Here is a 19,770-nt window from a genome sequence, read left to right as displayed (position 1 = left end):
TGCAACGCTGCCTGAAGATAAAACTGGAAACAAGGGCGTGGAAATTTATGCACTCGTATTCATCCGAAAGCCAAAGCTATGATTATGCAAAAGCTAAAGCATCTCTTCGTTCTTGTATATTAACGCAGAGCATGTTGGGGTATCATAATTTAACACCGCAGCAAGTACTGCATGTTTGAGCAGGAGTTCTAAGGTGATCCAACACACAAATCACCCAGGGATCTCATAATCCTCCACTACGCACAATTCCATCTTCAGCTGCCTAAACAAATTGTCCAACTTCAAGTGCCTGACGCAGAAAAGGCATAAAACACAGCCTGGTGGCAGCGACAGCCTGGAGGTAAAAGAACAGAGTCGCCTGCCAACTTTCCGTACCTCTACTAGGTGAAGAGCGGCACCGGAGTCTGAAATGGCTTCCAGCTAAAGATTATGCTTTAGCATTACTTCTCCCAGCATAGCTGAAGTATCAGCGGCGCAAAAGCTCGACGTCATAAAACTAACAACAAACATGTGAATCTCTGCGTCTGGTCCACGTATAACGCAGGCCCTGTAAAACCTCAAGTGTCCTGGCTGCTCTGGTCTTTCTTAAGTTCAGAGACACGGCCTTTAAAAAAAATGTTTTTATGATGCTCCATTACATAACTTCCTCACTGGTCACAATGACAACAACAAGAGTGTAAAGTTAATGTTCTGAAACAAACAAATTCCTGGAAAAAAGCCAGCGTCAAAGCTGAAACCACAATTTAAAGGAGAAAAGGAAAAAAAAAAGATTGTAATTATACAGTCTCACAATACAGTACACTTCTCAAATAACATAAATAGCCTGTATGGATGAGGTTGGCATTTATTTCTTACTGATTAAATTTGTAATGTCACAACTGTGGATGCATTTCCAAACACCTCAGGAGGAACCAGAGCCAGAGTGGGGTCATATATCTGACACTTAAAGCCACAATATAAACCAGATTCAGTGGGACTCCTTTACTGATAAGAAAAGCAGCACAACAGCCCACATAAAGCAAAGTTTCTCAAATAAGTGTTTAGTGCTTTTTTACAGCAGTTACAATGGCTGATGGGGATGTGTGCAGGACGCTGTGTAAACTTCCTCTGGACAATTGGACGTTAGCCGCAGACACTGACAAAAATGCTCCAACTTGACGTTTAAGGTAACTTTTTTCAAAAACGAGCTCACTGTTTACACAATAAAGCTCAATAACTCTTTATTTATGAGCTGCCGCTGTCATCCCATCCCAGATTTACCCAGTGATAATTCTGCACTGAAGCTAGCATGACAACAGTGTTACAGACAAATGGAAACTCCTCACTGAAAGGCCCGCGGGAATAAAAAATATCCTCAGCTTCACTTAAAATCAGCTGGACCTGTGCTTCACCCCCGGAGCTGGGTGTAAATCATGGACTGAGCTAACAATCGGGCACTCTTCTGCCAGTTAGTGGAGTGTGTATGCATGTCTGTGTCTCTCTCTGCCTCTGTTTACTCTGCTGGGTGATACAGAGTGTGCATTTCCCGCTGCTGGCTCCCCATGGTCTGCACGAGCTGCACTTACCCTGCAGGCAGTAAGGGCTTGGTTGTCTTGGCAGTAATGGACTGCTGAAGGAAGAGTTTCAACATCAGGTTAACAGGAATTACAGGCCTAAAGCCTGGTGTGGGCCTGCGGGGCAGAGGAAACGCCCTCAAAGAGAATGGGAAGAAGAAGACTGACCCCACAGAGAATGATGAGCTCAGGAGGTGTGTGTGTGTGTGTGTGTGTGTGTGTGTGTGTGCGCGCGCGTGGGATGTTCAGTCTAGAGACAATCCATAGCTCATGTAAAGGCTACTGGTATAAAAACAACCGTTTATGAAATATAAGCACAGAAAAATTAGGTGCTCTCAGATGCCTCCAGAGTGAAACATCCATACAGTACCTGAAATCAGACCCGCTGTGTGTGTGTTGACAGCACTTGTGTGTGGCTTCCTTTGCTTGCGTGTGTGTGGCAATTTTCCATGTGCTGTATTCTTAAGATTTCCACACTCTAAAATTGCTTTGTCTTTCTAAAAGGCGAGCAGGAGTCAGGTGGGTTAACATGTCACCAGTTTATAATTACTGCCCGTCAGCTTAAGATCCAACATCATCACTACGGATTAATGTATTAAAGACACGGAGATTAACAGTGCATCTCTCTGGTGAAAAAGGAAATACAGTTTCATGTCAGTCAGCTACAAAAAAGATTTCACTTTTGTCCTTTTTTTGTGTCAAAAATTCTTTACAGACACAAGCAGCAGACAATGAAACACATGGCTACATGACTCGGTGGCCCCCGTAAGCAGGGACACACTTATGAAAACACACAACCCTACATATGTCACTCTCCCAATGGCTTTTTGTGTGACAAGGTGAATTATTCATGCCCCCCAGAGCAGAGGGAATATATCACTATGTAAAGGGGCTGCTTCAAAGTTCTGCTTTTTATGAGCAGCTTTATTTCTAGAGCATATATATAAACAAAAGCTGGTGTGCTGACAGTGAATCAGCAGTCTCTGTGACCGCACAGGCCTTGGGTTGGGCCGCTTTTGTGTTCTGCCAGTGCTTACATTAGCTTGAGAAAAGCTCAAGCTGCTCTAAATATTCTCCTTAACGCCATCCATCTTTGGTGCAGAACTGAATGGACGCATTCCAGGAACTGGACCACTGGCAAAGATCAACTCTGTGTGAAGGTTGTGAGGGATCTTGTTTCCTGACAATCTATACACAAATGTGTGTGTGTGTGTGTGTTTTTTTTTTCTTTTAAAGATCCAAATGCAAGGTAAGTTCAGGCAGCTTCCAGGTTGTGAAGGAAGTTTTTGCATCAAATTAGCATCATGCAAATGTTTTAATAAAATATGGGATTACATGTGCTTTGTTATCATCGCTGTGGCTGTGCAAAGACAAACAGTCTTAACGCTTAATTAGTCAAAATAATATGCAAACTGGAGCTACAATGTCCAACAAATGCAAATTATGTACATCAGAATAATTAAATTGGGGTTTGCCCTCTGCTACTATCCAAAGTAACACATACACTGGAGGCACCTTTAATTAGAAGTAAAAAAAGAAAAAGAAAAAACGGCACATTAAAATCTGTAACCAGCCCATAAATTGTTGTGATAGGGGCTGATTGTAACAGTGTGGGTGTAGACTGAAGCGCTGGCTGCTGCCTGTGTGAGACAGGCTTAGCTTAATCAAAGGCCAGCCAACTGTAGCACGACTAATCAAGGGGCCGGTAGACGGGCCATGCATGACAGCCAATTACACAGCAGCCAGGTCTGCACCATCGCATCCTGCTCACTTCCACAGTGCCCCCTAAGTAGTTGTAACACCAGGACCAGCACACAGCCCCACTTTTAAAAGGAGCGAACAATAGGTCGCTCTGTGGGACAATAGACGACACGCGGACCAAAACCAGGAAAGTGCCAAGGCGTGAATCTTTAAAGAGGTGCTTTTTGTTACAATTACAAAACGACATCCTTTTTAAACCCCTGACCAATTATACACGAGAAGAACAACAGTAAGATGATTATCACCAGTCTTTTTTAAACTCAACTGACAACTCTGAACAAGTGTGAGCAATAAATGTAACTAGTGCGGAAATATCTAATTAGCTGACAAATAACAGAAAATCTGTTGCAAGTTTTATAAGCGATTAACAGGATTAAGTAGAGGTTAAATGATGCTCATCAGTTTTAGTGCTAAATAGGTAATCATTTAAATTTTTTTTTACAGATTTTAGTTTTCATCAGATACAAAAGGCAATCTGAACAAATAGATGGCAAGAAATAAAGTGTATCTTAGGTTCAAGCTAGTTTACCTGGTTGTCGGGATGGTTAACGGTGAAGTATCCCACACAGATGATGACTTCGTGCAGCAGCTCTTCAGATGATTGCTGGGTACAGTACCAGAGCAGGGAGCTGACGATGTGTCGGAAAGCTAGAGACAGGCCCTCTGCCCCTAGAACGGACTGACAGGTCACAGAAAAAGCACGTCAGCGTGCATCACAGGTAATTTAGATGTAAACTGACTACGACTGTTATTGTAAAGAGCTTTTACAACAATTACAACACACAGTAATAAAAGGTTATATATGTTTTGCTGGTGGGAACAAACTTGGTGTACGTGTATAAGCAAATCAAAGGGGGTCTGACCGTAAAACACCCCGATCCCACACTGAAATGACATACTATTAGCTGCCAGCAGACAGTATTTATTAAACATGTCAGCGTGACAAAGCGCTATAAGATCATCACATGTTGCACTACAAGCTTGGTTGTGTTAGCCTTTATACATAATAAAAAAATAAATGAATTAAATAAAAAATAGGAAAGTGAATTCAGGTTTTGTGTCATGAAACAAAATATATTTAGCAAAAAAATAAATTTAGATTAAAAAAAGAAAAAAACAAAAACAAAAAGGGAAACTGGAAAATAATAGCAAACGGCACTGCATTCAAACAAAAACAGGCTCTTTTACTCTTTTTGATGAGGTTTTCCTAACAATGACTTGCAAGTTTGTTGCTGCATTTTTCTGCCAAAATGCAACTAACTGTATAACCCAGTTATATTTATACTGACTGAATTCTTGTGAAATTCCCTTCTAAACACAGCACTGAGAGCTTATGTGGTTGCAAACTGAGCCTGAACAATAGCCTCAATGCAGATCAACCATCCATTTCAAGTATATTATGTACTAGCTGTTGCAGAGCGGTAATGCAAGACACGAGGTGATTACAACTCATGGCTTTTTTTTCCTTCTTCTTAAAAAAACCCAAAAAACCAACCAAAAACCAGAAACCACACATTATTTAAAATGTTCATAAAACTACGACAGTAAAACGCTTTCATTTCCAGCTGTTTTGAGTTGCCTGAATATGGCGGGTCAGTGAGAGGAAGCTGCTTCAAAGTAATTACCACAAGACATTAAGATAATTAACAGCATTCTCGCTCACTCTTCTGGCTTTCAGTCTATGCGGTGACTTAGCACAGTGAAGCTGTCGCCCTCCCCTCCTTGCGCTGGGTAATGTATGGCCCTGCATACAGTGATAATCACTCGCTTTCTGTTCGAACTGCTGACCCTTACTGCTCTATTCAACCCCCCCAAAAAATGACCTGGGGATGGGGGGTGTCAAAGGGTACCTGTGTTTATGTGCACAGGTCATCTTTGTCATGGGGAGAATAAAGTCTTATAATGGAAATATACTAACACTCAGCTGATGATATACACAGATTTATTAAATCCAGGGCACTTTTAGGTAATTTAAATATTCTCCTGCTTTATATTTATATTATGTAACTGTCAACAATGTGCAAAATCTTTATTAATAAATAAAAAGGAATCAGAATACATTTTATCATTTTACCTGGAAGGCAGACAGGTCAAGAAGGGCAAAACTGTTGAGGAAGCGGATGCCTTGTAAAGCCACCTGGATGACCCCAGGGCCGTAGGGCTCCTGACTCTGGCAAGCAGACTCTGGCAAGAAACTGTGAAGCAGGATACAATACAGGGTGTGCACTACCCCTACCAAGTCTGTCGACTGCAAGAGTGCCGTCAGTCCAGTTGGGTCCTGGCGTTTATTGTCGAATATACTGGGAGCACTAAAGAGGAAGACATGCAACTGTATGCTCAGAAACAAAAATACAAAAACACAAAACTAAAATAAATCGATGGGGAAGAACACTGACAAATAGAACGACAATCATACTGGAACACATTACACAATACTTTAGGAAATACTTTAAATATTTTGTTCTTTTCTGCAGCTGATGCCACATCCCCAAACTAAGGAGACAAAACACAGCTCAGACCTCGGCAGCTTCTTGATTTACTCACCAGACACAAGCTTAAAAAAGATTTTCCTTTAGATAAGAGATACTACGCTGTTAACGCTGCTGGATTACCTGACTGGGGCGAGTGGAAGAGCACCAAGTTTGAAATGTACTGTATATTACCCGGCTGGATCACACGGCAGCTCTCAAGTTCATCTCCTGCCATTTGTGTGCCTCTGGTTTATTCATGGAATAACACTTTTTCATTTTGTTGCATGCAAGAAGCTTCCAAGCTGCTTCATTTTTGACTTAATAAGTACCATAAACTGACAGCCAGATTAGCTAAGGAGGGAGACCTTCAAGATTCAAGATTAGCCCTTTCCCTCGCACTCCTCCTACAGTAAACACAGCAATACCGCGATGTGAAGCTCATGGCAGTGATTTCAAGCTGGTAGACTGCAGTGAGTTGGCTGACAAGGTGCTGAGCGCTCTAGTACATTTACTCAGAGTCTGTCTCGGGTTTGTTTGGCTCAACAAAGACGTTACCGTGTTGGTTAAGGGGACTGGCAACGCACTGTTTTTGTTATACTTGCATTTAATATAAAAATTAATTAAAACAATAAATAAAATTACAAGATAATCTTGGCAGACAGGCAAGTAGATCAAAGCAGGACAAAAGCATCATAAGAATTAAACAGTTTGTTGGTTTAGGTTTTTAAAAGTAAAAACGTCATAAAACCCAATCTGAGACTTGACTTGAGAAACCACTACAGGAGATAATCATCAAAATTACTGCAATCTTTAAAATGAAAAAAGAAAAGAAAGTAATTACTGCAGTAATGTTTTTCAAGACTCTCCGTTGCAATGCGGATGACTCCAGTGAAAACCCTAGGCTCGCACAGAGACAATTTAAGACTCCTGCAGCAGCACCCGCTATGATTTGCAGCCATGCAGAATGGAGGGTGTGTGACCTTTGGATGGAACCTACAGTGCATGCTGATACTTGATGTTAGCCAACAGGCTTTGTGTGAAATATGCTGCTAGGCAAGAACACAGCCTCGTAATGCCATTATAATCCCCTGACACAGCAACTGGCATGGCACAAATATCCCACTACCCCATGAGCACTCTTCTGCATGACACACAGATAGCCGTCGCGGGACAGAGCTCACCGGTTGCTGCTTTTAGTGTCATTAAACACCGTTTTCTCACAAATATTCAGTGTCATCCAGAGTTCTAGCTGTTCTTTGGCACTGCAGTGTGAAGCAACTGGTTATTAATACTGCAGCACATTATAGCTGGCAAGGTATAGCAACACAGTGTCTGACACTGAAAATGTTAAGTTTGTTTAGACAACACTGCTACTTAGATTTGGGATGTCAAATTGCATTTAAAATGTCATTTTGAATATTATTCTGATATTTCTGTTATTACGGTCCCCCTTTTCCCTTTAAAGTCAAAAACTGTGGCACTGATGTCCCTTGGTGTGATAGTATGCTTAGCCTCCGTCAGCGGCGCCACTAAATCTCTTTGAGTAGAGGTCACCGTAGCACATGTGGGTGGGCTCCCCCTCCACTGCAGGCTAAGGTTTATGGTGAGTGACAGAGCACTGGGTCAAGTAGATGCCTATCTCCATCTTCAATAACGACAGCTTAGCCAGCTTGCTGACTGGAGTGAATGACCTGCTGGCTGATTGCAGAGGAACGACAGATTTGTTTGAGTAACAAAGAGAGCCGTTTTTATGGATCCTTTTGACAGTCCAAAAAAAAAAAAAAAGAAAAAAGAAAAAAAGAAAACACAGACAGTGACTCAGCCTCTGTCATTACTTGTACAGAGAGGTGTGTGTACTGATTGTCAGAGGACGATCAAGAGATCACAAAGATGTCGAGGTGTGTAACGAGTAAGAAACAGGCTCACCGTCCAGTTACGACAAAGCACAGCTTGCACATGCTGTGCAGCAGAGCCGAGGCTTGCTGGAGGAAGGCTGACATCTTGGGCTGCTCATCTACAGGACCTTGGACTGACAAGAAGCAGCCGTACAGCTTGTCAATCAACCCCATGTTTACCACATAGCTGGAAAGCAAACAGAGAGGAAAATGCATACCGGGGTTTATTCAATTTGTCCCTAAATGTTAAAACAAGTTAAAAGTGGGGAACATTCTTGGTAAAAAGCTAATCGCACAGGCAAACAAAGACCTTTACTGTGCATACCTTCACAGTGGTACAGCTGAAAGCCAATACCTCACCTAAGCCATCCACCCCCTGCTATTACTGTGATATCTTCAATTTGTCTTTGCCAATGACAGGTCTCATGATCATGTTCCCTGTACTCTTTCAGCCACAAATCACTGCTAATAGTATCATTAAAGGGCTGTTGTGGCCCCTGTGCCAGCCCAGCTCTGGGCCCTTAACAGTCTCCTGACCCGAGGCTAGTCTTCTCAAAGCTCCCGCATGCGTTAACCTTTGGGTACAAAGAGCTTACGGAAATCTAGAGGGAACTGCAGCTGCCAGTCCAGACTTTCAAGTTGCTGCTGTGAAGTCAGTTTTCCCTCGTCTTATCACCATTTTCAACGTTCACTTCTTTTGTATAGCGTTTCTGTTAGAACTGTCACTCACTGATCTCCTCTCCAAACAGGTGATTATGAACTGAAATGGACACTTGAACCAAGTGCCATTGTTTTGACTTGATCCTCTTCCACGTCTTTACTTGGGCTGAAAGGATCTTTCATCACACTTTTGTCCTGTGCCTGCTCTCTGTTTAAAAACCTGTTTGGTGGTCGCCCTTGCCACTTCGTGTTGCACTATTTGATCATGCACTGGAAACACAACACATACAGTGGACTAAAAGCAGCCCAAAACAAACTGAGAAACCAACAATGGGCAGAAACGATGTGAGGAGAGTCTTTAAAGTGCTATATACAATAGATTGTTTTAAAAAGGGAGATTTTGCAAACACAATGTTTTCATCTTATATTCTTTCTCGCATACACATTTTAAGACAGTTGAGGTAAATCTTGCATTTGTACTCAAGACTATCAGCCTGAAGACACCATTTTTCTCAGGCCCTCTCTTGCCTCTAGGGTTATAACTGGGTCAGTGAATGAGATTGGTGGGTCTGTGCAGCTGCTCTGTCCAGATGAATCATGGTTTGTGGGAGGGATACTGGAAAGACTGCACTAGTCCACAAGGTGTCATGAGGCCGGGCCTGCCTTTCCTCACAGTCCACATTTCTCCATCACAGCCTCGACTGCTATAGCACAGACCCACATAGCTTGAAAACCAGGTTCAAGGGTAACTTTCAAAGCTTTGGAAGTGAGCGTATCATGCCACTTTGTGACTCTCCCCCCCTGAGAAGCAGATTTTACTTAAAATGTAGCACAAGCTGGAAGGAAGCCAGATTATACCTCATTCTCACACTACTCCCATTCTAACAAGACGCTGCTTGGACCGCTGCTTCCAAGAAAACTGTCATTCTGTCAGGATATTCTTTACATAAGGCATGTTGTTGACCAACTCTAAACCCAGTGAAGAGGAGTCCAGAAGTGATGTGCAGGAGAGAAAAAAGGGAGCCATGCAGGAGGAGGAGAAGCAGCATGAGAGTAGTATAGAGCAACGGAGGGAAAATACCTGATTAGATCTTGTGTGCGAGTGTTGAAGGACTCTGCGGCAGAGCTCTTGACCTTGGCATCTTGGGAGGAAATGCACGTGTTTTCACCTTGCCCAGAGTCAGAGATATGAGGCCACAGGGACCCCAGGATGGTAGAAATAGTCTGAAGAAGGCCTGTCGTCAAACCCTCAAAGACTTGTTTGTTTACACTGCGCCCAAAAATGGACTTGTCCTCATCAGGGACGTAGAGCTGTTAGAATAAAAGAGGGGGCGTGGGGGGAAATGTTGAAATAAGAAAGCACAACAAGCAATTATAAACTTATTTTATCTACACTAGATTTTTTTTATGAACCCTAATGTTGAGAGACTACAGTAGAAATATAATATTAGAAGCTTGAAAACTTAGTTTTCAGCATAAATTTTAAATACAGTTTAATTAGCAAAGATGTTAATGTTAAATTCTTGCAGATTTTCCCTGTTGGAAACAGAAAAGCAGCAGCATTAAATAAAATCATTTCTAACAAATTGTATTGTTATACTGTTAATTACATTTAATTCATGCAAGAATAATAGACCTTTTATCAGTGGATGAAAAATTAGTTTTTACTAACAGCTACAATTAACACCATTACGATATCACAATAACGATTTACCACTTCAGATAAAAATGCATGGAGGTGCCGAGGCTGTAACCATAACCATATGGCTACAGCCTCTTATACCTAAGCCATGTTACAACCAGAACAGTCTTAAAAAAAATTAACAGCCATTTACAATTGTCTTATATTGACAATATTACATTTTAAAATATCAGAATGTAGTTAAAGTCATATCCCCTTCTCCAAAGAAATGCAAAAAGCTTTTCAAAGCATTTCTTGAGGTATGCAAACCTGAAACATGAAAAAGATATACAATAAACCAGCCACACGACAAGATATAGTCCCAAATAAAAAGGCTGCAGAAAGAAATCAAACAGCACAGCAACACAAGTATTCGTCTCATTTTTATTTCCAGGCAAACTTCACGAAAACAGCAGCCCACCGCTAAAATATAGTGCTACTGTTTAATGTGAAACCCCGCAAAGGTCGAACCTTCCCATTTGGTCTAATGGTTAGGGTGAATGCTGACAGCGTAGGTAAATCCACCGACATTCTCCACAAATCTAATTAAAAGGGGGCATGTTCATATGGCAGTGCAACCCCCACTGCTTTACTCTCACACAAATTCCAAAACATGGACGCGCACATGAATATGTGCAGGCGTAGGCAAAACTCAAAGTTATATATATAAGTTGTAAACTTAAAAAAATCAAACAAATAAAATCACAACTTATGAATCGAATCGGAGTTCGAGTGAATGTTGAGCTCAACTCTTAATCTGCAGTCAACGTGAGGAGAAAAGTTAGTTCATCCTCTGCGGTGCTGTTGGATATGTCAGTCAGCAGAGCAGCTGTGGGGATATGTTTTATATAAACTGAAGCATACAGGCGAACCTCTCCCTCTGTGCCCTAAGGAAATATGACTGCTTGGATTGGAACTCGACTGGGGAAGGAAGCCCCAGTAGAGTTCATGCATGCACCACAGCCCTGTGTCTGTGCCTTGTCCTGTCTGGGTTGCGAGTGTAGGCGGCTCCAGTGAGCCGCCACCGTTGGATGTGTGGAGCGGACTGATGTTTACAGTCCTTCTCTCAGAGTGCTGAGGGATATGGGGCTGACATGCCGCCGCAATGCAGCCTCCCATGCCCGCGTGCCTCCCCGAGTGACTATGCTCTCACATTCCCTCAGTTGAGAGGCATCTGTGGAGAAGTCGGGCAACGGTTTGTTACTCGCTAGCTCTTTGTCATACTCTGTCTTTCATTAACACTGCGGTTGTAGCAGACAGCAGTAAAAACGCTGCTTCCTTTATGGTCAAGCCAGTGTATATGAGCAGATAAATGTAAAGAAAACATGGAATTCTTAACATGTGCAACATTTATGTGTGGCTAGGAGAGAGGCTGTGTTTGTTTGATCACACCTGGAAGCACCCTTTGAGCATGTTTGCCTCTATATTTCCTGTACTTAATAGGAATGTAAATAATGTTGTTGGCAGAAACTAATCACACAAAACACTGTATTACATTGCATCTCTCATCTTCTGCATTGGGATGCACACACTTACTGTTAGCTGATGCAGCAGCAGGTCCATAAGGAGGACTATCTTGTTGCTAAACAGCACATAGGAGCAGTTGAGCGCGCAGCAGGAGCATGCCAGGTTGTAGATATTTACAGCAGAACAGAGGGATCTAACAGAAAAAGATGACAAAACTGTTATTGATCAAAAGCTTGACATAAGACAAACCTCAGGGCACAACGCTTTACCCCTTCCAATTTGTTAAAGAACATGAACTACTGGGATGTAAACGTGACCGGGGCACTGACAAGACTATCTGCAGGCATTAGAAAACCAAACACACTCTTCTATATTTGTGGTTCCTTAAGGGTGCAGTTTGTCTTCACGAGTCAAAAGCATATCTCACTGACAGCAAGAGTAAGGAAACCGATTTGAGATATAAAACACTCATATCAGCTACTTATGCGGACACTCCCTTCACGAGAGCCACCTTCAGAGGTGCTGAGTTCAATCTCGGTCTCATCTTGGCAGAGATGGTGCAGCATTTCCGCTGGAGAGATAAAACTATTTCTCTTAGCAGCTCCTCACAGCACAGCCGCCAGGCAGCCCCAGGCAGCAGTCAGCGCTGAGCCCGTCAGCGTGCCTCTGTATTATGTCTACTCTACAACAAGCCCCAGAGAAGATTAATGCTTCAGATAACTGACCAATCATTCTGCTGTGACTGCTACTCCCCCCCTTGCCCCGTTTCATCAGTTAATATTTTCTGACAACTGTATATTTTAGCCATTGGAGAAATAGCGTGTCCTATCTGCTCGCTGGAAGAAAGGAATCCGCCTCTCCAGTGCCTAAAGTAGGCCATGTTTATTTCAAGTGGTAAACATTTTGATATCTACCGAACCTTCACATCTGCTGCGCGTTTTCGGTCAAACCACACTGGGACTGTGAAGAAAAATGGATTAGGTGGAGGTTCACTAACGTCTGTCAATAACGCTGCCCACTTTTTTTTTTTAACATTACTGACAGAACAGTTTAAAGCTCTAAGACATCGAACGGTGTAACAATATGAGAAACATTATGTTTCGAGGATAGCAACCAAGTTTGACATCAAGGATTACGTCCATACACCTGAAAACAATGAGAGAGCGCTAAACAATCACGTCAAAAAACTACAAACTGTATCATTAAATGTGCGGCAAATACATTGACAGATATTTGAGGAGTTCATGTCTTTATGAACTGGAAAAAGTTAACTAATGGTTAAGTGCACTGATACGGGGAGCGTTTGTAGAACAACAAGGTGAGGTAACATGAGAACTCAACCAAACTTTGCTTTGTGTGCAGTCATGCAGCATCAGATTCTCACTGCTCGATTCTCGAGTCAACGTTGCACAAAAATTCGCTTCGACACAAACACCAAACCGACAACTCAAAAACTTTTCACCCATGAAAACACTGGTAGCTGCCGTGTACAATCTTCAAAGGGACACGAATTACTTTCGGTCACGAATTACTTTCGGTCACCGGCGTGTCATTCGAGATTATGTGACATCTGAGTGAAGTAGTGCACAATAGTAGGGTTATCAAATTATCGATCAGATTAAATGGCAAGGAAGGGTTTGACTTGATTACTGTCATGTTAGCATTCAGGTTACACTGAGATTTTGAGGGTTTGCAATCTGCCAAATGCTTGTGTGGAATTTTGATGGATATAACTGTTTTTAGGACAAATAAAAGCAGAAAAAAAAAAGAAAGAAAACTCCAAATAAGTCATTAGAAATTTATTTATTGCACTGTCAAATCCCCTTTTTATTGTCCAATCTAGTGCTACGGCACCGACTTCATTTTGTTTCACATTTTGGTCGGTCTGTCCACAGCTGAGACTTTTTAAATGCAGTCTATCCGTGACTTCATTTTTTAAAGTGTTCCCATGGTGACAAAGTTTAAGTATACCCCTGTATTCACATTGGCTGCTGCAAAACACTTTTCCTTGTGAAAACTGCTGTTTCCACGGTTTAGCGTCCCATCCCTGTGACTAACTGGTGACCAGTCCAGGAAGTGTCAGCTGGGATACACTCCGGCTGCTCCAACAGCTCCTCAGCCACCACCACCCTACACTCCACCCTCTTAAAGGAGACTATAAGGACACACTGGATATTTACTTTACTAAATGATACTACAAAGTGTATTATTAGAACAAAAAAAATAGTCCAACAGTAGTAGAACAGTTAAAACTACTTTTAAAAATGAATTCAAGGCAAGACTGATCAGGGTATTCTTATTAAATTGCTTGGAAAGTAGTAAGAGAGGCCTTCAACTCAATTAACTTCTCAAGTAATGAGCATTCAGTTGCTTTGTAACACAGCTAATCAGGGCTGTCTATGGCCATCTCTTAACAAATGAGTAAGCTGTCAAAGGCGTGTTTGAGCTATATGCCCTTACACCAGAGTGTACAATGAACCACCGCGGTGATCTGTCTTTGGTTTCCTCCCACCTAATTGAGCTTGATGAGCACGACACCTGATAGTCCAGCCCCTCTGGGAATCTCACCCCTCTAAACAGCCCTCATTGACAGCTCCAGTCAAAGATTTTGAGGAACAATTTGGTAAAGTGCCACACCACCCTTTCTCGTGTTACACCAAAACTTTGTGGGGACTGATGTGCACCAGTCTATTTAAACTCTCCACATTCCTCACCCTACACCACTATGGGATTCTCATTACATTGGAAATATTGTGTTTACCAGGTTTCCAAAACTGCTGGCTATCCCAGGTTTTAAGCTTTTAAGTATCAACTAGGGCTGAACGATATATCGCATTTGCGATAATATCGCGACATGATCAAGTGCAATTTTCTAACCGCAAAGGCTGCGATTATACTCTGGACATGTCCAAATTCATGGGCTGCATCCTCCTGAGGCCGCATTTGTAGACCGATTACGTCACAGCGACGCGCCGAAGGCTGTCCAAATTACTACCATATCCCAGAATTCATAGCGCGGCCCAGCCAAACTCCAGTTTCCAACAATGGCGGCCGCTACTAAGTTTTAAAATTACTCATACTAATCTTTCTGGGTCACAAAATAAACTTTTAAAATATTTTCAGGCGAGAAAGTAGTTGTGTAAACATCAAATATCTGCTCGGTTTATCAAGATATCCCATATTTGCAAAAGTGCTTCGACGTTTTCAGAGGCGTCTGCTACCCACCAGCTCGACAGCTAGCCGGGAGCTCGAGGGTTACTGATGCGGCCGAGAACGGCACAACTCCCGGCACATCATTTTCAGATCACCGCGGAGTTTCGCTGCTCGGGTTAAACGTAATATATAAGTCACTTAGACAACCTAAAAATGTTATTGTTGGGCTTTTTTCAGTGTTTTGTTTGTTCGTGAGTAAATCGGTTTGGCTGAGATTAAAGTTATTAGATTAGATAAAATAAAACTTTATTAATCCCCCGGGTGGGTTCCTCCTTGGTTTTCACACAGCTGACTAAACGTCAAACAGAAAACTTATTAAACAGAAGTATGAGACAGTCGAGAATTTACGCCAGTGTCTGGTTATATTTTAGATAGCAAGAAGCAGACGGCCGAGTTTATTAAACTCCACCGAGACAGCGGTGACGCTAATCAGAAGGCTAGACCGTCCAATTTCACGCCTTTAAATTTTAAAGGCGTGTTTGTGTGTGTGTTTATACAATTGCTATTATGTTTGCACTTTATGTGTAATGTTACTGACTGCAAAGATCAGTAAGATGTGTGTATTTTTTATTTATTAGTTTTATTTATTTAATATTATTTTTTTAATTGAATGACTGTCTAGTAGTTCACAGATGTCGAAAAACTGAGTGTGGTAAAGCCACTGATTTTGTTTATGTATATTTCTGCAATCTGCACATTGTACTGACTTTCATTTTAATGTTTACACCAGGGTTCCTTGTCAGCACTTTATGCTCAGATGTTTGTAAGCTAAAAATAAACTATTGTGTATGTTCAAATATACTGTTGTGATTGAAGTAGTTAAATAAAAATGTCAGTCATCAATTCATGCATCACCTCATGTTATCATAACAGAGGTCTGTCTTCCAGGAAAGAACAGTTTAAAATTAATGTAATATAGTATTGGCCATACTATATGATGTATTGCTTGTCTTTGTTTAATAATACAGAAGACAAAGACCTTAAAAAATAATCGCATATCGCATCGCAATCGCAATATTGGGGCAAAAAAATCGCAATTAGATTATTTTCCATAATCGTTCAGCCCTAGTATCAACATGGATCATCACTGGTGGACTTGGGAGCGGAGTTTAAGACAGACCATAATGTGTAAATAAAAGAACAATGTACGTTCCCTACACTAAATTTAATCCCACACAAGCAAGGAATATTATTTTACATGAAAGGTAGGCATATTCATACAGACATGAAAGTAGTGCACTTGATCTTGTCTCGCACCCCCATAAACCACTTAAAACCACAGGAGCCAGCTGGTTTTTAGTGATCATAATCAACAAGGATAGGCAAACAAATAATTCAATAATATAACAGCACAAAACTATTCCAGAAGCAGAGGATTTGTCTGCAAAAAAACCCAGAGTGTGGCTAATAAACTCTCTGGAATAAATCAGAAGTAACAACCATAAACACAGGTTCCCTAGCGCTTAGATATACGGCTATGGATTGCAGCTATCTTTCACCCAAGTCCATTTATCAAGGTAAATGGCCAACTGTCTGTTCAGCTGACAACAGGACAACAAGCATATAAAAAGGGTCTTTATGCTTTTTGTCACTGCCTTGAGTTATCAGCAATGAGATCTGTGCTCCTCAACCTCAGTCTCACATTCCTCGCCCTTTCTGTGAGTTTCCTATGTGTGCAGTCAAGCCTGACGGGGGCAGCGCTGTAGAAATCTGACTAACTTCCAGATCAGGTTGAGCCCTTGCCTCTTAAACAGGGGAAGAAAAAGAATCCTAAGCCAAAATAAAAGGTGAGGAGCAGACCCATTTCCTTGTGCTGTCAAACAATCCCTTCATTCAGAGCTATCTAAATGACATTTAATTTGATTCTGCTGTTGATCTCTCCGATACCCTGAGTGCTTCCAAGACATCTACCCTGGCTGTCGTGCCACACTGGCCTGCTATGAAGGAGGAGAAATCTGATGAGCCGTCACGCCGCACCATGCACACAAGTGAAGGCACACACACCTACACACGCACACACTCCCAAATGGCGGAAAACATCCTGAAATAAAACCACAGGTAGCAGGTCTGATTTCACAGGATACAACAGGTCAGACAGAAGTGGAAAGACAAATTGGGTTAACACGCATGTCCAGGGACTGTAAACTTCTCTCTGGAGCTCACCTGTTACAATCACAGCGCTGTCTTTCTTTAAATTACTGGAAACTATCGACACAGAATATGACCAGACCCTCAGAAAATAAATGTTTGAATTTCATCTTTGCTACCTAATGGCACAGATCAGCGCCTCTGTTCCTCTCATTGTTCAGTTTGTGTACAGGAAGATAACACTTTGCACTGAGACTGAACATTTGTGCATTTTGTTCCCTTCCCCACTGTGACCCCTATTCCAGTCACAAGGACAAGGCATCTGCAATCTAAATACCAACTCAGTATAAGTTTCCATCAGTGTACAAAAAAAATGCACTGGATTTAAGCTAAACTCATAATCTGCAGCTGTCATTATGGAAGGACAGTAAAAGGACACCGGCTACAGAAACGAGGATCAACCCCTTCATTTATTTCTCCCACACTAAAGAAACACTTTCAACTGAGTAGGACAAAACAGCTAGCTTCTGTGCAGCTGGCACACATGATGAGGGGTAAGATTCAATGTTCATCTATAAGATGATGTAGTTATGTATGCAGTCTTAACCACAAATATCAAAAAGGAAACCCAACCATAAATAAGGTCTAGTGATTCCTGTAGACATCAAAGTTAATAATATTTGGTTTTGTACAGTTAATTTGATAATACATGTAGACTTGTAATGGATTTTTCACTATAATCTAAGACTGTATTGATACAACAATAAACTGTGAGGATACAACCCTCAGCTGTGTCACTTAACATTAAACAATGTCTCTAATAACAATGACTTAAAATGGGGACAAATATGAATTACTGGAAAAATAATGAAAACAATGAAAATCAAAAGTAAGTTAAAAATCTAAACTGATGTAAATTCAACAAAGCTCATGCCAAAGTTTGGGATGTTATTGTGCCTCTTGTAAGAAATCTCTTCATCTGACGTTAACGACAGCGACTGCATAAACCCTGATCTAGTCACTCCAGCGACCACAGGGTTACACCAGAACATTAGTGGAGCCTCGTCGAGGAATTAGCTCATTAATGTAATGGTAACAAGATGGAATCAGCTTCCCTTGGGAGAGATATGGCAGGAGCATCTCGGCAGCTGCCTTTTTTTGTAGATCACTCTGCTTATCTGGTGGGAGGAGGTGATCAATATGGCAGCATCACTGTAAACAGATAATGTAGCTCACTCCGGGGTTAGCGTCTGTATAGCAGCCCATTAGGCCACACAGCAATCCAGATGACAGATAGTGATAAGCAGACGGCCGGGCTGTGTCCTTATGTTGCATCTCGTCATGAGCCGCCGACTGCACTGACCTGACTGACACAAGAACAGAGCGTGACCTCTGCTGCGTTTTACATTTTACAAAAACCATAAAGAAATCTCTGCTTACAACCCTCTGGGGTACAAAGCTACTGTAATAAGTGCATTCATTTATTAAACTGTTGTATATGTTGTAAATAAACTATCATACACATGCTTTTCTTCAGATAATCACAAAATCCTTTGTAGCTATTGAAAAGAACCATTCATTTTAGACCTTTTCAATAGCAAAAATAATTTCTTCCTCACTCAAGACTTTGCTTGTATTGTTACCCAACAATAGAAACACATGGCCCTAATAATCTACCTTTTCATTCAAGCATGTTAAAGAGATGTACAATGCCAAGGAGATTATTGTGAGCACGTTTTGTGCTGCAAAGATAGTCTCATTTCAACAAAATACTGCTTCGAATTCAGAAGTCTGCTTGAAATTCTTAAAGACTGCAATGATTGAGAAAGAGAGAACACAAAAAAAACAGAAGAAACAATATACATGTGATGCCCTTTAAAAGCATTATAAATATAAGAAGCATTTGTCCATTAGCAGAGAGTCAGAGACCAGTAAATGCTAATGAATGGGGGAAGCAAGGCCATTCAAGTCCATTACAGAGTCCCACTTGTGACTATGGCAGGCTCTCTGAAGTTATCTACTGGCAGGCCATGCAAGCGCCAGACCCACAACTCAAAAATATTTCGTACTCTAAATGATAGATGGGACACATGTGCTTTTTGTGTTTCGAGAGAAAAGAAAGAACACAAATTGATTACAGAAATGGAAATGCTTCCCATTTGTTGAAGGGCAGCGCTGTTATTCATTAATACATTTTGAGAGTATTTATTGAGATGAAGCAACTGTAAACGCTGATAAAGTAGGTTAGCTGACATTAGCTCCCTTGCTTTATGCGATTGCAAAAACGTTCACATGGAGCAAACAGAGCAGCAACTGTCATTGAAAGGATAAAGTCATAGAGGAGTCATTGCAGAGAAGGACTGTAAAAGCTAAGAGTCTCTGTGAATTCAGCAGAGAACAGACAGACAAACAATATGGATCATTCAGAAGCATCCCCATCCTTCCTTCCTTTCTTATCTTTTAGTTAGAAAAAATACAAAAACAAACAAACAAACAAAAAAGCAACATGTGATAATGTTAATACCACTGTATATTCAACGCTTTGGCTTTTATTTATTGCAACACAAAGCTGCACTAAGAGAACTTTGTCTTTTTAAAAATGAGTGTTTAAGGTGTGTACTGCCACAGATAAATAACCTAACCCGATTCTATGTTTTGTGTTTTTGTTGTCCTCCATGGTTATTGATTTATGTATTTTGTAGTCTAATCAGTATCTTTAAAATTCAAACTCCAACTCTGGTCAAGCCAGAAGCAATAAATAAATAAAGCAAACAATTAAAACAAAAAACACATTTATATGTTTTGGTTCACATGAATACAAAAATTCTTAATTTTGTGATGATACTCACTTGAGAGGAATGCGGGGAACTGCGGTGGGTGTGGAAGCAGCAGTGATGACCTGTAAAATTTGTTCCAGAGCAGACAGGCCACCGCCTACTTGGAAGGCCACTTGGTCTGCATTATTCTGTTGAGGAGAGGAC

General features: G+C 41.3%; 1 protein-coding gene across 2 annotated transcripts in view; it reads right to left on the bottom strand.

The window, feature by feature from the left end:
• The window catches only part of scaper (S-phase cyclin A-associated protein in the ER), a 59,155-nt gene that overhangs the window by 3,267 nt on the left and 36,118 nt on the right, over positions 1 to 19,770 (bottom strand). For both annotated transcript variants that reach the window (XM_085359223.1, XM_085359224.1), the window contains exons 23-28: positions 19,639 to 19,754; positions 11,558 to 11,681; positions 9,422 to 9,651; positions 7,712 to 7,867; positions 5,389 to 5,623; positions 3,844 to 3,993 (exon numbers count right to left, since the gene is read on the bottom strand). In XM_085359223.1, the coding sequence (XP_085215349.1) occupies positions 3,844 to 3,993; positions 5,389 to 5,623; positions 7,712 to 7,867; positions 9,422 to 9,651; positions 11,558 to 11,681; positions 19,639 to 19,754 (1,011 nt within the window). The remainder of the gene's footprint in view (positions 1 to 3,843; positions 3,994 to 5,388; positions 5,624 to 7,711; positions 7,868 to 9,421; positions 9,652 to 11,557; positions 11,682 to 19,638; positions 19,755 to 19,770) is intronic.

The sequence above is a fragment of the Diplotaxodon limnothrissa genome, linkage group LG7, assembly GCF_057381915.1.
Source record: "Diplotaxodon limnothrissa isolate DT_005_m linkage group LG7, D_limnothrissa_male_GT1.1, whole genome shotgun sequence".
In the NCBI taxonomy this organism is placed as follows: Eukaryota; Metazoa; Chordata; class Actinopteri; order Cichliformes; family Cichlidae; genus Diplotaxodon; species Diplotaxodon limnothrissa.
Note: the sequence above shows the minus strand (reverse complement) of the source record. Positions and strands in the feature narration are given on the sequence as shown.